Source organism: Mytilus edulis, chromosome 2 (genome assembly GCF_963676685.1).
Source record: "Mytilus edulis chromosome 2, xbMytEdul2.2, whole genome shotgun sequence".
NCBI lineage: Eukaryota > Metazoa > Mollusca > Bivalvia > Mytilida > Mytilidae > Mytilus > Mytilus edulis.
The window spans coordinates 70,284,859-70,297,458 of record NC_092345.1 but is presented as its reverse complement, the minus strand read 5'-3'; the positions used below and the strand labels follow the sequence as shown (position 1 = coordinate 70,297,458).

The 12,600-nt window shown below is 32.8% G+C and overlaps 1 protein-coding gene across 1 annotated transcript; it reads left to right on the top strand.

Moving 5' to 3' along the window:
• The first annotated feature begins 4,578 nt into the window (after window positions 1-4,578).
• LOC139512802 (E3 ubiquitin-protein ligase TRIM33-like) lies at window positions 4,579-8,508 on the top strand. The gene is made up of 2 exons (XM_071300721.1): window positions 4,579-4,677; window positions 6,284-8,508. Exon 2 carries the CDS (start codon window positions 6,300-6,302, stop codon window positions 8,313-8,315), a length of 2,016 nt encoding a protein of 671 aa, XP_071156822.1. The 5' UTR covers window positions 4,579-4,677; window positions 6,284-6,299; the 3' UTR covers window positions 8,316-8,508.
• Window positions 8,509-12,600: the final 4,092 nt, after the last annotated feature.

The window sequence follows — 12,600 nt, the reverse complement described above, 5'->3', positions numbered from 1 at the left end:
GCCCAGACCCGAAGAGCAGATTTTGGACAATTTTGAGTAAATTCTGTATCACAAATATGTGTTGTTTATGTATTACTATATTCAGATGATTTATTAATAGTTTTACATTCATAAATTTTTAGCTACATATAGCTCCTCTTTTAACCGTCCTATGACCGAAAACCGAAAGAAAAGAAAAATGCTGAATAATAGGGTCCCAAATTTTTTTAGCCTCGCTCCGCTCGGCGGTAGTTGCTTCCACATCGTTTCTTTCTAGCTACGCCCCTGCTAAGAGTGGAAGTAAAAGGTTAGCTAAAGTTAGTACCCTCGTGTTATGATTTGAAAAATTATATTAAAACGATTTTTTTTCCAAAACAATTGAAAGTACTGTGAATAATTGCATTGTCATTTTATTTATAGCTATTTTAGAAATCAACCAAATTAACGATTCGACAATTTGCGTAAAGTTACAATACTCAATATACTAAATTTATATATCATTTTAATTTTTGTCAATCTTAACCGTTAATGGCGTTGATCGGGCCATCACAGTTACATGCACTTTGACCAAAACATTATGTAACTAACTATTTTTAACCAACTTACCTAACTATAAAATAATTTTACCTGAAGATGTCTATTCTACCTGATATGAATATAAACATTGACATATACATCTACAGAAGTACCATGATATTAGATACAACTTAAGTATAAAAAAGGAAAAAAGCAATTATCTACGGTCCAGTATTTAAAAAAAAAAACATACAGTGAAGCGGATGACACAAAGGGGCCTGACAGAAAATTAAAATGCAGGAAATACCACAAAAAAGATGCTTAACAGAATATTAATCTTTCATGTATAATGTAACGTTTAAAAATGTTTTTGCAATAATTTTTAAATCATTATTACGTGGATACTAATAATTTTATGATATTGAATGTCCCACTGACTTCTTTTCCCATTAATTTTTCGATTCTTTTCGAACATTGTTCACTAAAAAGACCAGCCTGAATACTTATCGGTGATTGCCTTATAATTATACCACTGATAAACATAGATATATTTGTCTACTTTAAAAAGAAATCTATTCATTTGTATTATCAAAAATAAGAATTTAAGATAATTATAAAGATTCGCATCTGTATTATGAGGTTTCATGAGGCCATATCAACAAAACCAAATAGACCAATGACACCCTTACCCCCCCCCCCCCCCCCCCCCCCCCAACCACCACCACCACCACCGCTTTCTAAAACAGGCGGTATATAGCTATTTATAAGAGTGGTTGTTCGTTCGAACTATTCGTCCTCCTGTTTCACCAGTAAACTCTCTGTAACCGGCAGAATTGTATGACACTTTCACAAAATCTAACTTATGTATATGGTGAAATTGTGCTTCTTATTTCATTTCTTCCTCTGAATTATTTGTACTGTACAGCTAGCTATACGTTTATGTATTAAACATTTGATATATCCGCATCACCTCCAAAACCCCTTTTACAATTTATCAAATATTTCTCAGAATCTGAACCTCATAATGCTATAGTGCATTTCTGGTTTTGTTTTATCAGTATACTTGCTTTTTTTTCTAACTTGGTAATGTACATTGTACATGTAATGATCGAAATATCATTTTTTAAGAGCTTTACTTGCAGTACCTGTAGTATCCGATTAATGTTCAACGCATCCATATATCATGTCTAAGTATATTGTATGCAAAAGAATGTGTGACATTTCCCATTTTACTGTTCGTTGCATTGACCTTAATTATAGTGAACTTGTAGTATTTACTAAACAGTTTCCTTATGTACATTCATCTTATATATTTAGTATAGCGTTCATCATAGTATTGGATGATGTTAATTAGTCAATCATCTTCTAAGTTTAAAAATATGTTATTTACGAGAGGTTGATTGATTGTTTGTTGTTTGTTTAACGTTCAGTAACATGTATCTCATTCATATTCTGGACAAGTTACAATAAATCTAAGGGGTAATATAATTTGTATAAAGAAAAAAAGTCACTTGTGATGAAAGGAGGGAAATCTAGACTTCCACGGAACAAAAAGCGCATTTTGGACAGGGTAATAGTGTTCAAAACAACAGGCACATGGACGAGGTTCTGAAATTCTGAAAGGAATTTTACTGTACAGAAACGGATGCGTGGAAATCAACAGCAAACCAAACATTCTTATTTTGACCTGATATAAGCGTGGCTGCGTATTCATACATCACATCTAAGCAACCAATCGTACATATTGAGGTTGGGATTACTTCCCGATATAATAAGTCCTTGTAACCGTATATTTATATACTCGTCCATCCTTTGAATCAAATATTAATTATTTCTAGGATAAATAGTAGTTTTTGTGTATTTGAGGCCTTGTAAATTTGGTGATATATCATATGACTATTATACACTCGTACGAAAGCGGAATATAAATGAATAACCAAAAGTGCAATTCCTATTTTATTTTATTTTTGTTTTATGTGTTTTGCCGTGTTGGTATTCAAATTGGTGGACTTTACCTCCGCCACATTTTTTGCACCTGTCCCAAGTCGGAAGCCTCTGACCTTGGTTAGTCTTGTACATGTATGTCTTTTTAAATTTTAGTTCATTCATATGTTTTAGAGTTTCTCGATGCATTGAAGACCCATTGATGGCCTTGGGCTGTTATCCTCCCTTTGGGCGGGTTGTTGTCTCTTTGACTTATTCACATTTTCATTCTCAATTTTATTTACAACCACAGTGCATGGCTATAAGTCATGAATTTTTTTGGGTCATATATTTAACGAGAAGACAGTTTAAATGTCTACGCTTGCAATGATACTAATATGTCATTTATGCTACCAGGAGAAAAAGGAGTCAGGTCATTTCAAATTGATTTCTACAGTTTGTTTGCAGTCGCACCAATGTCCCAGATCGGAGGTCGGGGGAGGTCGTGAGCACTTTAACCACGTTTAACACTGCAACATTCTACATTTACCTGTCCCAAGTTGTGAGTCTGCAACTTAGTGGTTGTCGTTGATTCCGGGCGTTGATTGCTGTATACACATTTGTTTTGTCAAATCAAGTCGTTCAATGTTTCGTTTGAATTGTTTAAACAGGTTCTGGTTTTAATTTTCTCTTTGTTGAAGGCCATGTATTGACCTATAGTTTCTTAAATCTGCTCCATTTGGCCTCTGATGCATAGTTGTCTCATTGACTAACCACATGTCATATTGGATATAAGGTGAGAGCATGGTGAAAATGTATTGGTTATTAGTTCTTTTAAAACTAACAGTCACTGCTCTCAACAAAAGTAGTTACTATTTTGTCATAGTCGCTGTGGAAGGTTTACAGATATGACAATAATGAGATGTGGTATGATTGCCAATGAAACCATTATCAACAATATACCACGTGGATGAAAGCAACTTTAATTTCTTTCAACATTAAATGATGGTTTACATATATTTAAATGATAAATGGAAAAACGCCAAGCAACAAATATGACAGAATAGAAAGGAAAGGATAGGGTGTAACAATTCACGACAAAAAAAATCACAACGCGTATATGAAAACATAAAAAAAACATGCTTTAATTGCTGGCTGTTCCATGTCCCAAAGTCACATTGGGGTATTAACTTAGAGCAACATCTCATCTAACTGCAAGTTCAAGACGGTTTCTAGCTCCGGTTTGATCATGAGGTTTGATCCTAATGTTTTACTAAAGATGTCGATCAAGCTATGTGTACTGGGAAAAACATAACTGCGAGGGTTATATCAACAAGTTATAAATTTTATATGGCAAAGAAAACTATTATTGTTGACATTCTCACTGCGATACAGAAATACACACGTTTAGACAACCATTTTAAGAGAGATATGTCATTTTAATGCGATATAAATGTAAAACCTTCCTGTAATATACTAACACTTAGGGTAAGGTTCAAACGTGTTAGCTAGCAGGTAACAGTCCGTATTAACCATGCAAGCCCACTGGGTATATATATTCATGGCTCAGAGACATCAGTCTGTTCTTATGTTCTTTAATACATCGTGCTTAGAGAAGCCTCAAGCAAAATGTGTAAGTTTTAAGCTTCTCCCACCAGGGGATCGATAAGGCCGTCCGCTCTAGAGGCAAGCATATGCAAATCAAGTTTCAATAAAATGAGCATGAATAAAATAATTCTTAGCATGTCAGGGTGACAGAAACTATGATATATTTATTTCAGGATTTGCTGAAGTTAATGCCATTTGTTGTTGCCATATATATAGATACAAACTTTAATATATGAACTGATGAAAATACAATGGAATATTCAACCGTATCTGTTTCATGGAGACTACAAAACGCAGTTGATTGACAAATAAATTACCAAAGCCAAATTCAAAATTGTTTAAATGTTTGAACAAATCAAATAAACCATCACAAATACTATATTCAACAGATCTATTGAAATCAAAAATGTATAAATTCATTGACGTAAACCTTTATAAAGATTTTCTTATTATTACGGTATAAGATTCGAATGACTTTATATTTGGTATAGACTTCAATAGTATCGCACCTATTGAGTGATATACAGAATGTTAAACCACAAACTTGTATTCAATATAACTGATGTAAGACGATCGACGTGTAGTTTAATGCCTATCTCCTATGGATGTCAGTTAATGCTGGGAGAAGTTTTATAATATTCAGTTATTCAGGTATGTGTCACTGACAAAACAAAACCATTCTTTTAACAGTTTTTATTACTCCCCAAACTTGTTTTGAATACAAAACGATCAAAGCCACTACTGTAAGTTTTTTGTAACTACTGTCGTATATGCAGCATTTGTTTAATTTTTTTTTATTAAAGTAAGCTGAAACAGGAGATTATTATCAGTCGGTTGCTTAGTATTATTTTTGAAACAAATTCTCAAAAAAATTGTAATCTTGCAAAAAAAAAATCTTTTGAAAAAGAAGGTTTTTAAAGCACCCATTTCTAAAGAACAATCGGATTTCGAATTTATTTAAAAAAAAATCATAACTTTCACATATATACTTGCAGCGCATTTAAATTTCAACAACCAAGATTTTGTTTAAACTAAAGTGGCGCATTTTATTTAACCATGAACGATAGTGGTATTGGAATCGAATGTGTTTATAGATTTTGGTATTACTACTAAATATATTGTATATATCAAAAATCGAAAGTTCAATGGAATAAGAAATCAAAGAGTTGAAATTGTTTTTATAGAAGAAATTGAAAATTATTCTAATATGTTAAAAGAGAAACAAAATAGACCAATCTCATGCTACTTTTATGTTACATTGGTTTGCTCTCCAGTGGTGAAAATAAAAATCCGAGATAGCTAATTATTCCTCTCAAAACTAGCTCTAAATATCGACATTTAAAAGTTTGTCTTTTTGACAAACGATGTTCAATTTGTATGAGTAAACAATAAGAATTTCGTACTATGATAATAAGAAATATAATTTGGTAGGCTTTATATTCGAAATATTTATCGATCGTTGTAAGTTAAAAAAAAAAAAAATTCAATAATCTTTTTAATTATTTTTTGGTTTCATTGTACATTTTAGACGATTTTTTTTTATTTATCTTTTGTGTATTGTTAAGAATCGTTGATATTATTCAGATGCTCTAGACATATTTTCGCGTAGTGTAATGAGTATAATTGTTATTTGTGCGACTGTCGAAATTATCAGTTGGTCATGCCCGGCATCTTCTATTCAAAACTTAAGAATTTAAATGATCGTGAATGTAAAGATAAAATGTTATGAAAAAGTAAAGATTTTATATCAATGAATATGCTTTAGAATATAAGGTAAAAGTAAATATTAAAAAACTTTAATTAATCTAAAAATGTAATACAGTAAGTACCGAGTCGAGAGAAACGGTTAAAAGTTTCACTGTTAGAACAAGAAACTAAATTCACATATGTTTACCTCATAAAAGATGTTTCAACGAATTTACATACAGGTGAAAATGTTTTTGAATTGTTTAAAACAGGTCAGGTTTAGATGATTCCGGGAACATAATATATTAGTTTGGGTATTCAACAATCAATATAAAATCATTTTAACTTCTTGCATTCATTTCTCAAATATCTTAATAGAATGAATTTCAAAACAGTGTAGCTGTGGCCATTGATTGACACATTAAAATCTAATGTAAAGAAAACTAAAAGTTGACATTGTATGACTATTGACTTGCAATGTCATACACTTTCGATTTCTGGGGCAGGATCTCTTAATCAAAAAGTAAGTAAAAAAAATTTGCAACGATTAAGATTAATCTTTCTTTTCTAGATCTAAAGGTGAAAACATGGAAACTGAACTGAAGCCTTTAATTCACTGTGGACTATGCAAAACAACTTTAAAAGATCCAAGAAATCTTCCATGTCTTCATACTTTTTGTCGCTCGTGTATTGATGATGATATAAAGAAGCGAAATAAATCGGAAACAAGTCGTACGTACTATTGTCCAATATGTTCCAGGGTGACTAAGTTCCAAAATGACGTAACAATGAAACATTGGGGTGAACATTTACCCAAAAATAAACTGGCATCAAATGTAATTGATGGCTACAATCTTAAGACGGGAAAAGTCAACTGTAAACCATGTAACCGGAAGCAGAAGTCAGCACCCGCAACTCAGTGGTGTATCAAATGCAAAGAACCACTTTGCGATGCGTGCGTTGAATCACACAGTTCTTTCAAAACAACCATGGGCCATGAGATAACCGATCTAGCAAAATTAAAAAATCAACCGTTAAAAGAACTGCTAATTCCTCCTCTTTGTGAGGAACACCAAGAAGACTTAGATCATTATTGTTATGACCACAAGGAATTTGTTTGCAATTCTTGTAAAGCTTCCACTCATCGTTCTTGTAAATCAGTTTTCCTGGTATCAGTGCATGCAGAACGAATCCGTAATGACAGTAAAACGTTATCACACTCGCTAGGACAACACGAAAGAAACGCGAAAATACTCTTAGAAAATCGTGAAAGCGAAAAAGAAATGCTTGAAGTTACAAAATCAAAATTAAAAGAACAGATTATGTCTGTAAGGGGGAAAATTAATGATATTCTAACAAAATATGAAAACCAATGTTTGAAAGAAGTGGATGATATATGTTTAAAGGAGAAACAAGTCCTGGATACTGATGTACAGGGTGTCCAGGGAATTTATAACACGTCACACAACATGCACAGTGTTTTGAAAGCAGCTTCTAAACATGCAAATGATGTCCATTTCATACAATGGCAAAACAAGATTGAGAAAGAAGCACAAATGTTGAACGACATGATTTTTGATATTCATGAGCCCCTGACCAGTTCACGGGTAACTTTCACTATAAATGATGATCTTGAAAAAATAACAAAGTCTCTCCGTAACTTGGGCGATTTAAGTATTAAAAAAGAAAACGTAAATCTTATAACTGGATTAGGAAAAGTACAGGAATTGATGCAAGAAAACAAGAATGAGTACCAAGATAATGTGTCGATGTTATCTTATCAACTGCCATTGCAACAATTTTCGGTGGAAACCAAAACTGATGAACATGCAAGCTTTATTACTGGAATGGTAATGCTACCGAACAATATTCTGGTTTGTGCAGACAAAAATAACTCAAAACTGAAAGTATTTGATGCAGAATTCCAAATTCAAAATGAACATGAACTAGAGTTTTCTCCATTTGATGTTACTATTGTAGGTAAAAACAAAGTAGCTGCTACAATACCATCACAATCCGTAATTTCAATTTTCAGCATAGGTTCTTCGATACAGTTGAAGAAAACAATTGCCACTAAAGATAGCTGTTATGGTATAGCCTATGCAAACAAACGATTCGCATACACATGTCCGTTTGCGAAGGACACATGTGTAAAAATGATAACTGACAATGGTGAAGCAATAATGACAATATGTCCAGAGGTAAATTTCCAATCACTGTTTTTGAGACCGTGGTATGTAAAGTTTGATAATAGTGGAACACATTTGTATGTCTCGGACTGTCACCGTGCCCAGATTTATTGTTGTGTCGGTACTACACTTCGTCGGTTTGTCTATTCTCACGATCGGTTGAACGCACCAAGAGGTTTAGTTATGAGAAAAAATGACGATTTTTTTGTAGTTGGATGGGGATCGGACAACATTCATTTCATAGACCACAACGGACGTTTTATAAGGGAAGTTGTTAATCGATGGAATGGTTCGTTTAGTCCTCAAACAGTATGTTTGACTTCAAATGAAGATAGCTTGATAGTGTCTTTAGACCCAACTAGCTGTAACAGTAATACACTTTTAGTCTTCGAACTTCCAGAGGAAGGGTTTTAAAAATTGTTTTAGAAGAAAAAGACTATGCATTTGGATATACTAATTACAAAGCGTGAATATAAGATAAATTTCGCTATGATAAATCAAGTGGACAGCAATATATACAACTTTATTTCATTTGAACTCATATGAATATTTATTTAAACTTCAAAGCAAGCGAAGAAAGTTTCCATTAAAGTAATGAAAACCGTTTCGTCAAGTGTACCGTTTTTTAATTAGCATAATGTATTAGAAAAATCGGGATTGACAACTAAGTTGCAAATCTGGAAGAGAAATGTGGCGGAATGCATTTCATTGATCGCCAAATGACACACCAACACACACAAGTCATTTGGTAGGTACATTTTGATAATCAAAGAGATTAAGATTAGAAAACTTCATTTACTGCATTAAATTCAAAACTAAATGTGTTGTCACTCAATTTTGCTTGAAATATTTCTGTTGTCAAACTCAAGCCTTTCGAGGGTAAAATGAAGGACTCGTGTCATATTCATTCAGCTTATACATATATAAATATTTGCTATATACATGTATTTGATGACGATAAGCTATAATTGTATTTTTACTAGATTTCGAAATAAATAGCTTGTCGTTTCTCTATTTTGTTACAAAATCTTGCCGTTTTCAAATAATTGATCTTTGATCCCTTGAAATCAACTACAGTTTTCATCAGTACAAACGCAACGACACTTTGTACATCTTAACTTTCTACATTGCTTCATATAATCATTATAAGATAAAAGAAGTTTTGGTATAATTGTTAATGAGAGAAATATCTGCCAACAGAGACCAAATGACACACAAATTAACAACTGTTGATCGTCGATCGTTGCACAATGAACACTGCCCATTTCGCAAAAACAGCTACAAAAATTTAAAGGCCACGAAATGACAAATGAAAAACAATTTAAACAAAAAAAAACAGAATGTCTAATTTTTGTAGAAAATGATGAATTTTGGACAGGTACTTTCAGAATGTGGTGGAGTTAAACAAGTTTTAAAAGAACCACAAATGTAATATTTCAGAGGGTTTGAATGTGAAACTCCGTTGTCTGTGCCCATTTGGATTCTCCAATCGTGCATATGCGCTTATAAAGGGCGAGGGTACATATCTTTTATTATCAACCCAGTTCAACACTATCACATCTTCAAATGACTGTCCGTTTTCGGGAAACCTTTTATGGTGTCGTTATGTTTTCGTTGATTAAAAGAAGGCGAACAATACCAAAAGGGCCTTCAAATTCATAAGTCGATAATAAATCATGGCTAAAAAATCAAAAAGACTAAACGAAAAGCCTTCAACATAAAACACAACTGAACATAGAAAACTCAACACGAAGCAACCGAAAACGTTGAGTGATTTTAGGTAATAGCTTCCTTGTGCTCAACAACCACCTATTAAAGAAATCATGATAGAAAATACAAGCCCTGGAGTATCGTTACAACTAGAAGGTATATACTCCATATGCAGGCGTTGTTGAAATATTGCTACATAGAAATTGTACGTTCACAACTGTGAAGCTGATACCATACCTTTTGTCTTAAAAAGTTTTTTTTCAACCGACCATCAATATCAATTTCTAGATGCAAGACTTCATTTACATAGTGGAATGTGAGGTTGTCACGAGATAATGCTAACTGCTTATCTATCTTCCTAAGAAGCTTATGTATGAAGTCAGCCTCATATGAATAAAGAAACAAGTTGGCAAAAAGATAAACTCTTTCAGAGACATATCCGACTCTTTTAAGCTGAATTTTATAGTTTGTTCTCATGTTGTACTGTTACACTACTGTCCCAGGTCAGGGAAGGGTTGTTGCAGGAATTTTTTTTTAATCAAAGAGCAGATTGCTCTGAGGGGTACGATTGCCATTGTTTTCATTGATACATGTATTAGTATTATTTTCAAAAATAATTCGACTGCACGTGTAAAATACTCGTAAAATGTAATTTACGTAATCTAAATAGTTATTAAACTTTAAAAAATAGCCAATCCTCGATACAAGTGTATGAACAATGTACTAATTGTCTTTTATTTTTGTACTATTAATTCCAATTTGAATTTTCCACAGCAGTCACTGAGAGTGAGAGAAGGTATTTCACTTCGTACATGTCGTACCTTATCACATATTATCCTACGTGAATTCTAGGTGGAACCCCTATTCCCAACTCTTTAAATATTAAATTTCCTTTGGGTCAGTGGCACGACTCTTTTCCGTACACATTCCTCTGTTTAAATTGCGATCGGTTTTAATATAATACGACGTCTATCGAAAGAACGAGTTAATTTTTCTCGACGTATCGTTTGACGAAAGTTACTTACGGAAGGGAGACAACTCGAAGCGATTATATGGAAGACTCCATTTTGGCTGAAGGGGTGTTCTAGTTACACATTTACGTTGTGGACTACATTTATTTTAATTTAAATGATGCATATGATTTAAAATTATGCAACAACAATAACCCTCAATAGCATACATACATAGAAGGATCTCGTGAGTTTCAAATTAATCAATGGAGTGGGGAATCCAGGGCAACCATTCAATCTGATACCCCTTCAAGTCAAGAAAACTATACGCATAATTACATAAACAAACCTTAGACTTGTGATTTGTAGCAAGGACGTATATTAAATTTTAATTAAACGACCTCCATTTCTTTATGGAAGTACAATATCAAATATCAGTTTCATAACGGTGACATATATGAAAACTACACTTCAGTTCTTATATGACAGAAATAGATTCATCGATCGGAATTCAGAGAACTCTCGCATGTTATCAAAACTGGGGAATTCCCTCTGACGTGTTTCTAAATTTATAAAAACACTAAATATAAATACTGCTTAGTTTTGATTTTCCGTGTTGTTAAAAACACGCATACAAGTCCAGGGAAATATCGACACATGAAGATTATGAGAAGAACATTATAGGACAGTTGTTTAAATTCAATCCTTTTGTTTTTATACCGTTTAAAGCAAGACAATCACAAGAATCTGAGATGTTCCTTGATGTTTAGAATAAAACGGTTGACGTGAGGGCATGGCCCTGAGTCAATGGTATAAGTCTATAGATTGCTTAAAAGCAATCGTATTCCAAAAACCTGGCATTCTGTATGTGTCTGTCCTTAGTGAAGAGTCTGTTAATCAGTGGTTGTCCTCTGTTGCAAAATATCAAAATGATTTTTTCTTATATTGTTTACTACATAAATCAGGCCATTAATTTTCTAATATGAATTGTTTTACATTTGTCATATCAGAGCCTTTCATAGCCTGCTATGCAGTATGGCCTTTGCTCATTGTTGAAGGACATATGGTGCACTAAAGTTGTTAACTTCTACATTATTTGGTCTCTGGTGGAGAGTAGTCTTATTGGCATTCAAAACACATGTTTCTATTTCTATATTTGGTATTTATGAAACAAACATGTCTTAAATAAAGTAAGTGTACATGCCTAACTAAACTAGAGGCTCTAAAGAGCCTGTGTCGCTCACCTTGGTCTTGTGCATATTAAACAATGGACATGGATAAATTCATGACATAATTGTGTTTTGGTGATAGTGATGTGTTTGTAGATCTTACTTTACTGAACATTCTTGTTGCTACAATTATCTCTATCTATAATGAACTTGGCCCAGTAATTACAGTGGAAAATATTTTCTAAAAATTTACAAAAATTTATGAAATGTTAAAAATTAACTATAAAGGGCAATAACTCCTTAAGGGGTCAAATGACTAATTTGGTCATGAAAACTTATTTGTAGATGACGTTGCACACGATATTGGTGTCACTTTGGAAATATGGGTTAAAAGGCGTGTTATTCAAATTCAAGCTCTTATCCTATACAATAAATATCCATGTTATGCATATCATTCGAAAGGAAATAAACCACAGAAATCAATAACACAGATGATTTTGTGCTTTGTCTATTTTTTAATGAAAAACTTTGCTCATTTCGATGCCTATAACGTCATTTCAAGGGTGTCCCGGTGTTACAATTTTGTTTTATGTGAGTCTTTAAAATCCCAGTGCGGATTCATTAGTCAGTAGAATGGTTAAAAATTTTGCAATTGTTTTGTATACATTTAAATTAAAATGAAGTGACAGACGTTTTTAACTTTAAGAGACGGAAGATCGTCAAAAGAGTTTAAATAAAAAAGAGAAAAAATGTCCCAATTAGCTGCTCAACCCGAAATTTTTTTTTCTATCTTCACTTTCATAAGATATTACGAACGAAAATAGATTTTAATAATATCAGAAAAATTATACATGTCCCGAAGAAGCTATC

Excerpts from the sequence above, each read along its gene's own strand:
- LOC139512802 (XM_071300721.1), top strand. The coding sequence starts at position 6,300 with ATGGAAACTGAACTGAAGCCTTTAATTCACTGTGGACTATGCAAAACA.